General features: G+C 41.2%; 1 protein-coding gene across 1 annotated transcript; it reads right to left on the bottom strand.

Annotated features, from left to right (window-relative positions):
* Positions 1 to 853: 853 nt before the first annotated feature.
* On the bottom strand, positions 854 to 15739 carry LOC115788023 (uncharacterized). Its single transcript, XM_030740874.1, has 6 exons — positions 15569 to 15739; positions 6904 to 7049; positions 5545 to 5609; positions 1233 to 1394; positions 1046 to 1150; positions 854 to 955 (listed from the first exon to the last, which is right to left on the bottom strand). The coding sequence occupies exons 1-6, from the start codon at positions 15686 to 15688 to the stop codon at positions 915 to 917; spliced, it is 639 nt and encodes a 212-aa protein (XP_030596734.1). The 5' UTR covers positions 15689 to 15739; the 3' UTR covers positions 854 to 914.
* Between the last annotated feature and the right edge of the window lie 386 nt (positions 15740 to 16125).

The following is a 16125-nucleotide window of genomic DNA, read 5'->3' as shown; positions in this document are numbered from 1 at the left end:
TTTCGCCCTATGACACAGCTGGGATAGGCTTTCGTGCATTCAAAGGCACATGCATATGTTTTTTGGAGCCATTTATTGTATGTGACATACATCACCTACAAGGTCTTGAATAATCTGGCCCCATCTTATCTCAAAGACCTCATAGTACCATATCACCCCAACAGAGCACTTCGCTCTCAGACTGCTGGCTTACTTGTGGTTCCTCGGATACTTAAGAGTAGAATGGGAGGCAGAGCCTTCAGCTTTCAGGCCCCTCTTCTGTGGAACCAGCTCCCAGCTTGGATTCAGGAGACAGACACCCTCTCTATTTTTAAGATTAGGATTAAAACTTTCCTTTATGATCAAGCTTATAGTTAGGGCTGGATCAGGTGACCCTGAACCCTCCCTTAGATATGCTGCTATAGGCCTAGGCTGCTTCCCATAAAGAATGTTTCTTTTCATTCACCTTTTTTTACTCTGTTTACTCTGCATTTAATCATTAGTTATTATTAATCCCTGTCTCTCTCCCCCTCTCAGCAGATGACCCCCCCTCCCTGAGCCTGGTTCTGATGGAGGTTTCTTCCTGTTAAAGGGAGTTTTTCCTTCCCACTGTCACCAAGTGCTGCTCATAGGGGGTCGTTTTGACTGTATTACTGTAGGGTCTTTACCTTACAATATAAAGGTGTATAAATAAAATTGAATTGAATATTAGAATTCCTTTGAATGAAAGACCAAAGAGTTGAGTTCTGAGACCTAACACAAACCCAAATTCATCTTTAAATTAAAATTTTATTGTGGTGATTTCCTGCAGTCTGCAGAATATGGTGTTGAACTATTTTATCACATTAAAACACCCAGAATAAAAGACACAGGCAAATATTTAATCTTTTTATTTCCTCAGGTGATGTTTTGGTTTCTGATGGCAGGTGAGTTCCCTACATGGAGATCTTGATGCCTTCACCTTTAGCACAGAAACCTGCAGAGAGAGACAGACACATCAGTTCAGTGTGAATGCACAGCTCAGATGATTTCTCTGATTGAGCTGCAAGCAGTTAAAGTGAAGCACTTTTCTCAGGGTTGTAGATGAAATCCGGATCTCCTGAGAAGCCCAAACAGCTCGCCTGCTGCTTGAAATGTTCCAGCTCCGACTCCTTCAGGGCCGACTCTTTGGCTGCAAACAGAAACAGTTAAATGGACAAATGTTTTGGATGTCAAAAGAGATATTTCATGTCTGTGGCAGATTTTTGTCCTACACAGAAGATAAACAGAACGAGAATCGATCACATCGCCGACATCCAGGTTGAGCCTCATTAACTTCAGCAGATGTTTGATGTTTCTGGTTGTGCTGTTGATCATGAAAACCAGACAGCCATCACAGCTGGGCAGCAAGTGGAATGAAGACACGGCGTTGGTCACTGGGAACAGAAACAAAGCCAGAAATTCAGTTTAATAACAGTGATCTACATCTGATCAGGAAGCGTACCTTCAACTCTGGGATAAAATTATAAAAGAGACAAATACAAGAGACAACTAAAGAAACAACCAAAAATGCTCAAAACAACTTTAAGAAGATGGAACGTGACTGAAATCAAAAAAGTTATGAATCAATGAGGGAATGAATGTGAGACATCAAACGCCTAAAACATCACCGCTGACAGTGATGTCATTAACGCGCTACTTAGTAACACGTTACTCTAATCTGACTACTTTTTCTCAGTAACGAGTAATCTAACGCGTTACTATTTGCAGTCCAGTAATCAGATTACAGTAACTTATCCAAGTCACTGTGCGTTACTATCTTTGTCACTTTCCTCAATACAAAGATATATTTTTGCTTTCTTCTTGCGTCTCGGGGAGTGACGTCCGGCAGACGCGACAGTTAAGTCCCGTTTTCATCATGAGGACAATAACAGCACAGACACACAATGTAAACAATGGAGAGAGGAGAGAGATGTGTGTTTTCTAGCTGAAATACAGGAACTATTGTGAGTCTGTGTCAGCTAAAGATGAGAGTATCAAGGTTAGTTGTGCACTCTGTGCTGTGACAAAGTGGTGTCTAGCTTCAAAAACACTACATCAAATATGAGGAAACATCTGGAGTCACGGCGCAGTCACACTTACAGAGCGAGTCGCAACAGGTGGAGCGAAGCAGGGCTGCGGCTAATGCAGGAGCCCCCCAGCACCCAAACAACAAACTTCAGTACAAACCAGTAAGTGGGGGGGAGCTGAAGAAGTTGAAAAGCCCTCTGCTACTGTATGTAGTAGAGGCTGGTGTTGTGCCAAAAAGTGATCGTCTGCCAAACAATAATTTTCTTTATTTGCCAAAAAAAAAAAAAAATTCCCTATTTAAACGGCTGTAAATGACTTGTTGACCTATAATCTGTGAAGCATATATCAAACATATCTCTCATGAATGATATCAGGTCATTTTGACTGAGAGACAGCATTTCTATCACAAGGTAGAAGCTGCACTCAGTTTTTGGCAAAGTGACTTTTATATATTTGTTTTTTGTTTTTTTTTTAAGGTAAAAACTGACATTAAAAATGTCTTTTTGAAACAGAAATCTGTCTCAGAAAGCTGCAGAAATCACAACAAATAGAACATCACAGATCTATAAAGATATTTGAAGGGACCAAAAAGCTCTGGATTGATTATAATGTAGGTACAATAACACAGACTCCTAAAGATGGTTGCAAAACAGGTTATTTCTGCATTTTATATATAAGCCCTTCATAAATCATGCTGACTGCACTCTGTTTACCAATATAAGCAAAGACATTACACATAAAAACACACTCAAACATCTGAATCACTTTATGACAGATGATCACTTTTTGGCACAGCTGTTGAAAGTAACTAATAAAGTAACTTGTAATCTAACTTAGTTACTTCTAAAATTCAGTAATCAGTAAAGTAAGTAAGTTACTTTTTTAAAGGAGTAATCAGTAATCAGTAGTCGGACTACTTTTTCAAGGTAACTACACCATCACTGACCGCTAATTAAAGAGAAGTAATGAAAGGAGAATAAAATTTAAACTAAGTGACTGATTATGATTAAAGAGAAACTTAAAACTTTAAGGCACGTGTCACACTCAAGGCCCGCGGGCCGCATGTGGCCCAGGCAAGATGATTTCATATGGCTATTATTAATGGCTGTTGGGTAAATAGCGCTCCCACCACTTGTACTACAAATCCCACAATGCACTGCAACAGTAGCGACGCAGGCCAAGACCAACCTGTTTTCCCAGTTGTTGTAAAAACATCGGTCAGCACTTTTTACAGTGACGTTTCAGCTGCCTGACCGCCAGAAATGGCCAAATGAAAAGTGGAAAAAAGATTTTCCAAACAGGTGGGAGGCAGAGGACCTGATCGCTGACATCAGAGGTAAAGCGTCTGTCTCTTTTCCCGCCTGCGAAGTTCGGGGAAAAGAGCGGATTGGTGGGACTGATGCGGGAGATGCAGAGGGAGACCTGCACAGGTGAGCTGACGGTGCATCACTGCGTCACACAGCAGGAAACATAAACACCGTAACACAGACAATGACCTTTCTAAGAGGCAAAGGTTTAAATCTCAGCAGTTTCAGAGGAAATAGCTTCTGAATTTGCCTTAAACACAGGTGCGATGGGCTGCCTGAGGAAATCTGTCAGTTCATGAACAGTAAAGGAAAAGACTCAGCGGGGCTCCGGGATGATGGTGGCTGTGAGAGTCGGCTTTTCTCTGCGACATAACGAAGCATCTGAGACCTGCAGCTCCAGGGACAGGACCGCGTGATTCCACGCGTGATTCAGAGCAGGTCTCCGGCGCTGTGTTTGCAGCTGCGCTTTGTGCTGAAAAGCTGGACACACTGCGCGTTTTTCCGACTGTGAAGTGCAGAAATTCACATCACAGTTTTTACCTGGAAAATTTTGCTAATTTTCATCAGCTTAAAATATTCTCAATTTTCCTTTCCTGTTATTTTTCAAGAAAAATATAATTTTATATTTTATTTAATGTGTTGAGGAAAAAGTTGCTGTTTTCTGGCCATTTAAATTCATATGACTAACTAAAATTATTACTTTTAATCCTGTTCGGCCCTCGACTCAGACTGTGTCTTCAGTTTTGGCCCGTCCTTTGATTGAGTTTGACAGCCCTGCTAAAAGAAGAAGAAAGAACTACACACCTGAGATTAAGGGAGCCTTAATCCCCGGCAAATATATTTATGGGCATTTTGATGTCCTGTCTTAGTTTCCTGTCTTAGTTTGTGCAAATTTAATTATTGACCCACAGACCTGCAGGTATTTTGTTTAACTGACAGGGAGAAATTGGAACTTTCTTCACTGGACTTTTTCCACAGGTACCTGAGATCATACCTGAGACATTATGGGCCTTTAACAGGAAACTAACCAGGATGACAGCCAGATGTGAACAGCTGTGTCTAAAGAGGTGCAGGGATGCATCTGAGGGACGAGTGCTGATTACTGTGGTCTGAACATCCGTGGCTTTGGTGAATATGAACAGCTGTGCTGAAGGCTGAAAGAAGGCTGCATATATAACTATGACCTGTGCACTGATCAGTGATCATTTCTTTATGTTTGCAGTAAGATTTTCATCATGGAACTGAATTTGATCCTGAAGGGATGCAATCCACAATTTTTAATGAATTTGAGGAAAATTATTAGATAGTGACTGTTTCATGTTACTGTTTGTCATGTGGGCCAATTTATATGCAGAATTTACTTTGGACTGATTAAATCTAAATGCTAATCCACTTCACTGAACAACATTGACACATGAAACACTAATGCTTGTTTTCTTTTTGTTTTTCAGGCCATAAGAAAGTATAGAAAGCAGGTACATCCATTACAAATATGACACTATTAAACTCTGTCTAATTTTTTGCTAAATTCACAATAGTATAAGATTAGTTTTCCAGGAATTCTCTTCTGGGTTTTAACATCAATACAGTCCTGGCTGACCACCCGAGGTCAGGCTGGTGAAGTTGACCTTAGAAATGTCTAAGGTCAAAAGGGGGATTGTTGGGATATTCATAGTATATGCCACATACATTTACTTACGTACGTTTACTTCCCTGAGAAATCTGTCTGGAAAATAACTTAACTGATTAAAAATACAGAAGCTTATAATGTTCTGTGTCATCATGAACTTTGTGTTCTGACTGTACACTGAGCCACACTGATGGAGACTACACAATGATAGAAATGGAGACTTCGAGGTCACCCTGTTGTTGAAATTCTCTGTTTTCCACATTCTGTTTTGTAAATGATGTAATCAAGACTGATATGCTCTGACTATATGAAACTAACTTGAATTAGAAAGTGCCAGTACTTCATGCCATCTCACACGAGTATGGTATGCAGTTCTGACCCGGATTAATCTGTAAACTGTTTGAAAATGGCTTTATTAAATTTAATATTTGGACTCCTTATTCTGTTTGTTTTGTTTGTCATTCCTGTTCGAGAAACGAACACGCAGAAACCTAAAGGCTTAAACAGCAACAGCACGCACACACACTCTTCATATTATTTAAAATTCCTTCACGTGTCACGTGAGATTAGGAAACTGACCTTCGACCCTGGCAGTGTTTCCTTCGATGGTCATGTTTGCCTCTGAAGCAAGGCAGGTTCCATTCCTGAGAAAACCAGCAGAGGAGAACAGGTGAGCTCACATCAGGGTTCATGCTGGCCTATAGCTGTATTCGCATAGACGTGTATACATAGACACCACTGAATCATGCGCCATATTGGATGTGGCAAGAGGTGCATCACTGTGGTGCTGCGTGGAGCTGTTTGAACCCTTTTACAGTAGAAACTAGATCACCTGGGCTTACCTTTCACAGGTAAGAGTGAACAGTTATTTTTAATCATATTTGGCCATTATGACATTTTCAAAACAGAATGTGCAGAGGTTGCAGTGATACTCTGTAGCCCCACGGTGAAACCAGCCTCCAAACACTGAAGTCAGTCCTACGTAACTACATGACCCTGAACTAACGACTCTGATACAAACAAAGCCTCAGTGATCTTCAGACCTTCTGTTTGCTGCTGTCTGCTCCTCACTCTGTTGCTGCATTTGGGCTTCATGTTCTTCTTGTTTTTGTGTAATAATAACACATTTAATTTTAAAAGAACTTTACAAAAGTTGGAAATAGCTCACTTTTTTTTTTGTTTTACCATTTTAACCATAAAAATTTATTGTATGCAATAAAACATGGATCTATAATTTTAGTTTGTCTGCTAACAGAAAATGAAGTAGATCAGAGTCTATTGCAGTTTCTTATTTTAATTTGTTAACTTTGTTAATTTTTTTTTGCCTTAAAGATTGTCATTAATAATATTTAAAATTGATGAAAATTACTGAATATAAAAATGCTTTATTAAACCCATAAACTTGCAGATGTTATTTCTACATGTCAGGATCTGGTTATGAATGAGATGCATTAACTATAAGAAAGGAGTTTTATCAGACCCGTCGCTATGGGCGGGCCCTAGGGGGCCGTGCCCGCCCACTGATACGCTTGGGCCCGCCCTGGCCCGCCCACCCACCCAAGCCAAATCACTAATCAAGCTAATAATAGTGGTGCCCCCCTGTTGGATTTCATAAGCCCCCCTCAAGACTAAGATCTGGCGACGGGACTGAGTTTTATGAAGTTCAGTCCATTCACTTGTATTAGTTTACAGATCTGCCACATCCAATACGGCGGATGCACTGACGAATCACAGCAACGGCCGCCCTGCTCAATGCAGCGTCTACGTATGTATGTCTGTGTGTATCCGGTCCTCAGAGACTGCTCCATGCTGCCCTCTGCTGAAGCTTACCAGTACTAGCATATTGCTGCAGTCATGTGATCGACTCATTTACGCACACCTGCATCTGGAGGTCACATTCAAATGATAACAGATGCTGACGGCATGCGATGAACTCACATCCTGTTCTCCTGCGACATGACGATTTCACCAGAGCCAGACGGCGAGGTGGTAGTGTTCACCCAGGAGCTGTCGGTTAGCTTCAGCATCTCCTTGTAAACCTCATGACCTGTGTAGCCCACCAGGAAGTTCAACCTGCCGTACATCTGCTCAAAGACAGGAAGTCGCTCAGTCAGCTAAAACTCTGTTTGCCTGTCACATCTTTGTTTCAGTACAATAAGGGAACATGATTACATTTTTACAATAAAGAACCACAATTTAAAAAATGAATATGGTTCATATCTTCTTCTTCCAAACTTAAACAGGAAGCAGTCACACCTGGAGAATATGGGTCCTTGTTTTGTACCATCCTGACCTGTGAGCCCAGAAAGCATTTCTAAAGGAGGAAAATACAGTGCTCAAAAAACTCTGAAAAGGAACACATCACGCCTCATGCTGGATATCTATACTGGTATTCAATTATATTTACACCTCAATGCGCTTTATATTGTAAGGTAATGACCCTAAAATAATTAGAGAGAAAACCCAACAATCAAAACGACCCCCTATGAGCAGCACTCGGTGACAGTGGGAAGGAAAAACACCCTTTGAGCAGGAAGAAACCTCCAGCAGAACCAGGCTCAGGGAGGGGGGGGTCATCTGCTGCAACCAGCAGACCAGATGTTTCTAATTTTAGAAATATTGCGCAAATGCAAAAAAGCAGTCATACATATTTCGTTAATGTGCATTGAAGGACATATGCTGGTCAAAAATGACTTCCTCACAGTGTTACCGGAGGCCAAAGTAATGCCATCCAAACCTTTTGGTTTGAGAACTGAAGAAATCTTTCGGATGAGATGTGAAAGGTCTTCTAGAAACTTAAAGAAGTCCAGTTACCTTTTTTTTCAAGCTCCAGAGACATCCAGAGTAAGTATCTGGTTAGACACCATGTTTCTAAGATTTGTAGCATTGAGTACAATATCTTAAAAAAAAAGTTTTTTCTGTGCACAGTTCAGAGTTTTCTGGGTTTTCCGTCAGCAGAGGATTTCACAACGTCTGTGTTTGAGTATCGATTTGTATCTGGTTTGTTTAAGCAGTCATCAAGGACACTCAGATTGGTACACTGGATACAGCTAAACACCGCCTGACCTCTGACATCACTGTTGCAATCATCAGTCACAGTGACCACACTAGGGAGTGTGATGATAGTAATTATAATGCATCACATTTCCAGCATTTGTTGGCAATTTGATTCAGAGTGCAAAGCTGGCTCCAACAAAAAGTCCATAAACTCCAGCATTTCATTAGGTGTGTTGTGGAGATGAGGACCCAGATACAGACACACAGAAGCAGGCAGAATTAAGCAAGAGTAATATGTGCATTGAAGGACATATCCTGGTCAAAAATGACTCCAAGATTTCTCACAGTGTTACTGGAGGCCAAAGTAATGCAATCCAGAGTAAGTATCTGGTTTGACACCATGTTTGTAAGATTTGTGGAGCCACTAGCGGAACAAATCAGAGCCGGGCCGGGGGCGGGGCAAATGACCGGGCCCTTTATACCCAAATAATAAACATCATTTTACAACATACACATGCCCAGAACAGCGGGAATGTGTATGTTATGAAATGCCACTCATCTTAGCTTGGTCCGTAAAAACGCTCCACTTAAGGCCTTTAAGGCCGTTTCACACCGGGTGCGTTGCGTAAAAACGACATGAAATTCCGAATCTTTCGGATGTGAACTTGTCGTGTAACCTACATACACACCGGACGCGCTGTTTTTGCGAATAAATCGCCCTCATTAAACGCACTGGGAAAGAAAGGAAGTCGACATCAAGCAATGATGTAATGAGGCCCTGATGTTTCTAAACAAGAGAAGGAAGAAAGAGAGTTTATGTGTTCATCCAGCTCATAAGAAAGCAGCAGCAGGGAGAGTTTCATGGCTTGATCCAGGAGTTGAAGCTGCGTCACGGATGCTTTCGCGCATATTTCTGGATGTCAGTGGGACAGTTTGAGCTCTTGTTGGCAGAGTTGGGATCACATGTGAGGAGGCAGAGGATAATGTCAGAGAGCCGACTGACCCGGAGCAGCGTGTAGCTGTGTGTCTGAGGGAAAATATTATGATTTTATTGTCCCACATCACTGTATATTCAGTACATTGGTGCGCGTTTTGAGCTATGACCTCACATGCTGCTAAATGCAGCGCTCTGATTGGTCAGACCTGTTTGTTCAGAAAAATCGAACTTGAACCGAAAAATAAATGCTGCAAATTCGTCCTGTGAAATGACGAGGTTGGTGTGAACGGCTGCATTAAGAACAGGCGAGTCCGAAAAATGTTTTTAACGCACGAAACATTCGCACAGAATTTATGCGTCCGGTCCTTTACGCACCGGACGCACAAACAGATCTGACCAATCAGAGCGCTGCATTTAGCAACATGCGAGTTCATAGCTCAAAACGCGCACCGATGTACTGAATATACAGCTGGGAACAGTAAACTCATACTATTTGACCTCAGACACACAGCTACACGCTGTTCTAATCCAGTCGGCTCTCTGAAATTATTCTCTGCCTCCTCACATATGATCCCAACTCTGCCAATAACAACTGCCCACTGACATCCTGAAGTATGCGCCAAAGCGGCCGCGATGCAGCTTCAACTCCTGGATCAAACCATGAAACTCTCCCTGCTGCTGCTGCTTTCTTATGAGCTGGATGAACCCAGAATCTGTTTCTTCCTTCTCTTGTTTAGAAACATCACAACGTCATTACATCATCGTTTGATGTCGACTTCCTTTCTTTCACAGTGCGTTTTATGAGGGCGATTCATTCGCAAAAACGCAGCGCGTCCGGTGTGAAACGGCCTTTAGAGTGAAAATAAAGCCAGTCATGCAGCCCAACATCTTATTCAATATTTTACACCTACTACATCACTAAAGTCAGTCGGTCTTGTAAAGTTTTGAGCAACCATGACTCAGTCCTGACTGTGGCAACCTTTAAAACCCTCGTGTAAAACATGAATGATGGGTGATGTATAGTGGGTTGTATACTGTGCACACTGAGCCATGCATATTGCGATATAATCAAGACAGGGCCCTCCTTCTCCACCTCACCTCGGACGTGACAGAGGCCTGGCTACCTGAAATCTTATTGTCCTCTCCTCTCTCCCATCCGGGCCCCCTCTAGCCCCGGGCCGGGGGCGTGCCGCCCTCCCAGCCCCTCCAGAAGCTCCGCCCCTGTGTGGAGCCGAGTACAAGAACTTCAGTTTGATCTGAATTTAGAAGCAGGAAATTAGAGGTCATCCAGGCCTGGAGTCCTCTTCCTGCCTGCCACAGCCAGGGTTATTATAGTTAACGAAAATGAACGAAATAACGAAAACTGAAATTGAAAAAACATTGTCGTTAACTAAAATAATGTAACCCTGATTTCTGGTTGAGGTAGCGTTCTCTGGTCTCTCTCCTTCTCTGGCAGTGGGTGTATGGCGGGTTACAATTGATCTTAAAAATGATCTTCTATAATAATCACCAACTCGGCAGGACAGTGTGAACTCAACTTTTACTCTGTTGTCACTCCAACGCACACCACACAGAAAAAAAACAATGTTGCACCAAAAACAGTCCCACCGTAAACAGTACAAGGTAGGAACTAAAATTACTTGTCACAAGGTTCAATAATAACTAACTTAAATGTTACACATTAAATTATAAGATGAGGCAAATGATAATTAATTATATAATAAACTCAATTAGGTAAAATCATGAATATTTCAAAACTTAATATGCAACACAAATTTATATTCTAAACCACACAATTTAAATGTGACCAAAAATAAATACGTGCCATAACTAAGGTTACAATAAATAAAAACTGTAATTAAAAGGAATTGTGAGTTTACAAAACTAACTAAAACTAACTGAAATTCATTTACTTATTTGTTTGTTTGTTTTTTAAGCCTTGTGGATTGATATGAAATCATTTTTTCCGCTCTCCGAGTTTAAGCTGGAAGCGCCATAGGACAACTGTGTGAATGCGTGTGCATGTGTGTGCGCTCACCGCGCTGGTCCGCAAAGTAATGGCTGCGGTCTGCTGAGAAAGCGGCAGAGTCCCGTATGGAGGCTCTTTGAGTACAAGAGCACAGATAGAATCGAAAGTCTTGTTGTGGATGATGAAAAATGTGCGGAACATTTCTCAGTCAGGAAAAACCAGCAACATCAAAGTCCAGCTGAGAAGCGCAGCGGCTACAGAAACCGCTCTGATCCTACCAGGTAACCTGGCCTGCGGATCTGGAGATACGGGACTACTGGTCGGGTCCACGCAGCCCAAAGCGTTGTGATTAACCTGTTTAGTCCTTGTCCATTTCCGGCTACTTTATCAGTGAGAGAATAGCAATCAGGAATAATAATCAAAGCATCAGTATATAAGGACTCACAACTGTCAGCAAATTCCTGGTAGGAGACTGTTGAAACTATCAGGATGGACGTGAAGGAATGAAGAAAGTGAAAAAAAACAGGGACAAATATGTTTGCAGCCAAAAAACTGAGCACAAAGAGCGAGGACCAAAAAAGAAGTCCCAGCCTGCACCGCATATAAAACACCTGCACACCACCACAAGGAAATTAACACACACAATCCAGCTACACAAGCATAAATGCAGACATGAGGTCGGACACTTCCGTAGGTTGTACAGAGGCCGCAAAGACCCTGTGAGTCTAATTAGCGAGCATCTAACCAAGCTAGCTCCAAAACAGAAGCACAAATGCAACACTTTTTTCACATTTGACAGCACAATAAAACACAACAAAAACTCTGAATATATAGTTAATTTGGATTTTTATTTGATTTTTATTTTTTTTTAAATATTTTTTTTATATATTTTTTTATATATTTATATTTGTTAATATTATATGCTTTAAGAAGCATGGCAACATGGTCATTTAGCCCTAACAGCAGCAGCTGAAGGGCTGCCTGAAAGCTTTTCCCACTGCTGAGAAAAACACTGCAATTCTGGAGTTCTTTGGAGGACTATAAGCAACCAGAACGATTTCCAGCTGTTTCACGAGAGTGTCGACGAAAGATGAATTTTCTGTAAGCGCAGCGTTTAAAAGCTCATGTGGAGATCCAAACTTGTTGAAGAGCCTGTTACTGATGGCCTTGTTAATACTGTCCATGTATTTATCAAGGACTCTCAAGGATTCTGCGCTTGTCACTTTACGCATCATCAAGTCTATTAGAGAATCCATGGCTCCCAAGATTTTCTTCCCATTCTGAGCCCTTATTATGAATTTTTGGGACTTCTCAAAGGCCCTCAGGAACAGGAGGAAAATGAAATCTGTGAGGATTTCCTCAGCAACATAAGGTGTAATTTCTGATGATTCCTGTGAGGTTTCAGAGCTCGATGACCAACTCTTATATCTTTGTTCATACAGGTCCTTATTTTCTGTGCTTTTACAGCAGAAGAGCTTCATAAAAGCTTTTTTCACTGCTGAAAAACAGCTTCCAACTTTGGTTTTCTTTGGTGGAAGGTAGATATCGATAACAAGTTTTAAATGTTTGAGAAGGCTTTTCCCAAACGAGGAATCCTGTTTAAGCGCAGCCGTCAATAGTTTTCTTGGAGAGCCGTACTTTTTAAAAAGCCTGTAAATCAAGGCCTTGTTAATGTCATCTATGTTATTTTGTAGGACTCTCAACGATTCTGGACTCGTAAATTTGTACAGCACCAAGTCTGTTAGTGAGTACACCGTGTCCAGGATTCTGTCACCATTCTGAACCTTTTTAAAGCTTTTCTTCAGTCTTTCGAAAGCTCTGATGAAAAGGAGGAACATGAAATGTCTGACAGTTCTCCTACCAGCAGAAGGTGTCATTTCTGAGGGTTCCCTCTCTCGGTTTGTGGAGCTGGATGGACATCTTTGACCCTCTGTAGGACTTCTGTGACCAATTGGTGCAGTCTCAGACCTTTCTACAGACGAGGATAAAGAGTCTTTCACCTTTTCGTTGAGTAACCCCACGTCAAAATCATCTTTCTTCTCAGATTGAATGCGTTTCCTCACATCCAGTTTATCAGTGATCGCAATGACAGCCTCAGTTGCAATCGTTTCAGCTAAGGTGCAGGGACACTGGACAGCTTCATCTTTTGTGCTGGCGATGCTGGCTGAGAGAGCGTCTCCCAGTGACAGGTTCATTTTTCCCAAAGCTGTGCCTGGATCTGTTTGGGACTCCTGGCTTTTCATCTGGCGCTGAACAGCTGGGACTGCCGTTTTAACAATGTGTGCAGAAACCGTCTGAATGATTTCTGCACTCATGTCAGCGCACACGGCCTGGAGATCAGAGTCCCAGACTCCTGTTTTAAGCATAGCCCATTGAATATCAGTGAGCTTTTTATAAAATTTCTTGATGTCCGGAGAAATGTCTTCTGCAGTTACGAAGTGATCTTCCGTTCCGCGGTTCATCATTATTGCTCAGTTTTATCTTCGTGGATGAGAAACATTGTGAGCCGCGCGGTCCTACAGCTTCTGTTTTGAGCCAAGCGTGACGTCAGTTTGACATTAAAAAAAAATTCAATGGAATTCCCGTCGGCGCTCTCTGACACGTCATCAAAACCACTAGCGCGCGCATGCGCACATCTGTGAAGCGGCGATCAAAGGTGAAATCCGAAAAAAAACAAACAACCAAAAAAAAAACAAAACACGAACGAGTGAAGCTGTAAGAGCTGCAATCAGATTTCGGAAAAGTGACTTTTACATAACTTTTATTTATCCAAGTGAAAACTGACACTGATATTAAAAATGCCTTTTTGTAGAGAAATCTGGGGAGAGGAACGGAGGAATTCCAGCACGTTTTCCACAGATCCGCGGGGAGCGAAAAGAAAGAACAGCCGGAAGTGTGCCGAAAGAGGGATCGGCTGTCAGAAAATGACAAACCAAACGCGGGAGCGTTTGTAGCTGACGTAGGTAGCGATGCGCGCGCATTTTGGAAATGGAAGTACGGCGGAGATCAATAGCGTTTCAATCTACGAGAAGGGATCATCAGAACAGAAGCAGCTGCAGGTCGTGAGAACATCAGGATGCAGCTGGATTTGAGGTTTGACTCCTTCAAAGAGTTTGTTTTTGTCAAACACCACATGTAGCTGTTGTGAATCTGCTGCACTGATGCTGAAGTTTTTTATTGTTGAAGTTATTGAGTTTGGAAGTTCATGGTTTTCTTTGTTTCTCCCTGTTGATGTTCATGTGTGTCCTTAATATTACACACATTTAGCACATCTTGTGAACAGCTGGTTGTTGAATATATTTTTTTAAATGGTATCTTTTGTCAAGTTTTCATTACACAATAGTCACTTTTGCGCCTTGAATCTTGCACCTGATTAGGTATGAAAATACTAAAACTAATACTGAAACTAACTGAAACTAAGCATGAAACCAAAAATAAAAACTAATAAAAACGAGAAAATCCACTCTGAAAATGAATTAAAACTAACTGAATTAAAGAAAAAAGTAAAAACTAACTAAAACTAAACTATAATGTGAAATCCAAAACTATTATAACCCTGGCCACAGCCGTTCCATGACACATTTTTAAGATTCGGTTTAAAACCTTACTTTTTGATCAAGCTTATTGTCTCACCCCCAACCGGTCGCAGCAGATGACCCCCCCTCCCTGAGCCTGGTTCTGCTGGAGGTTTCTTCCTGTTAAAACTGAGTTTTTCCTTCCTACAGTCACCAAGTGCTGCTCATAGGGGTTCATCTGATTGTTGGGTTTTCTCTGTATTGTTGTAGGCTCTTTACCTTACAATAATAATAATTTTAAAAGTTTAATTTTTTAAAAAATTTGGTGCTATATAAGTAAATCTGAATTTAATTGAATTATTACTACTACTAACAAAAAAACAAAAAAAAACAGGAGACTGGTGCTGTCTTTTTTTTTTATACTCAAAGATGAAATAAGAAATATTAATTTAAACAGAAAATATCTTCCTGTTTTCACTTGTAAGCAGTCTGAGGGGTCTTTATCAACCATGGCATGAATGTGCTGCTTTCTATTCTTAAATTATTGTCATATTTATTTGTATTTATATCATTTTTTTTTTTACTTTATGCTATCTTATTTATCTGTTTCATTGTAAAATTGTTGTTATTGTGGGTTTTTTAATTCCTGTATAAGTTGTGCCTCAGCTTTGAAAACAAACCATTTCCTGTTTCAAGTTTTACTACCACTTGGCGAGTGGTTAGTGAGTGTCTGCAGACAAAACTGAATAACTGCAGGCAACCAAACCATTCAGTAAGAGGAGTAGCAACTGTTTTGCAACTGATTTTACCCAGTGAGAGCCAGCAACCTCCAGGAACCACAGCAACCCACTGGGAATACATGTTTCCATAGCAAACATAGATTATATAACATCCAGTGTGGCAGACAAGTTTCAAACCATATGCGCATGATTTTTTTTTTAAACATCAGCTTATATATATTTTTTTTTTCCAGGTCTCTGGCTGCTTTTAAGTGCAGATAAATGTGTGTATCCTACATTTTTAGTCAGTTTAACTGCCAAAGTAATTTATCCATCCTGTGGTGGGAACAAAGGTGCAGTTTGTTTCATGTTGTAAGTCGATGTGAACCTCCACAGTAAACAGTGACTTCAGTACCATTTTTACCTGTTAATGCTACAACCCAGGTAGCAATCAGAGGAGGCTTACCACAGAAGGGTCATCCAGAGACCGTGGCGTCACTAGCGGTTTGCATTCCTCAGGTGTTGGAGCCGAGCTGCCAAGAACCAGCCCCACAAACAGGAGGTAACAGCTGAGCCACAGATTCATGATGCTGAAGGTCTTTGGAGGAGTTGCCACAAGCCTCTGCAATGAACATGGCTTTTATACAAGCTGCAGGAGAGACAAACCTTAGGGTTTTCCACAGTGCGCACACAAAGGTTTTTCTGTGCACAGTTCAGAGTTTTCTGGGTTTTCCGTCAGCAGAGGATTTCACAACGTCTGTGTTTGAGTATCGATTTGTATCTGGTTTGTTTAAGCAGTCATCAAGGACACTCAGATTGGTACACTGGATACAGCTAAACACTGCCTGACCTCTGACATCACTGCTGCAATCATCAGTCACAGTGACCACACTAGGGAGTGTGACAATAGTAATTATAATGCATCACATTTCCAGCATTCAGTAAAACCGCCCCTTATAATTTATGTTCTGGATTTTAAGCAGTTTGACTCTTAGTTAATGGTGCGCTGAATAGTTTTAGATC

Source organism: Archocentrus centrarchus, chromosome 11, assembly GCF_007364275.1.
Source record: "Archocentrus centrarchus isolate MPI-CPG fArcCen1 chromosome 11, fArcCen1, whole genome shotgun sequence".
Classification (NCBI taxonomy): Eukaryota; Metazoa; Chordata; class Actinopteri; order Cichliformes; family Cichlidae; genus Archocentrus; species Archocentrus centrarchus.
This window is presented reverse-complemented; position numbering and strand designations above follow the sequence as displayed.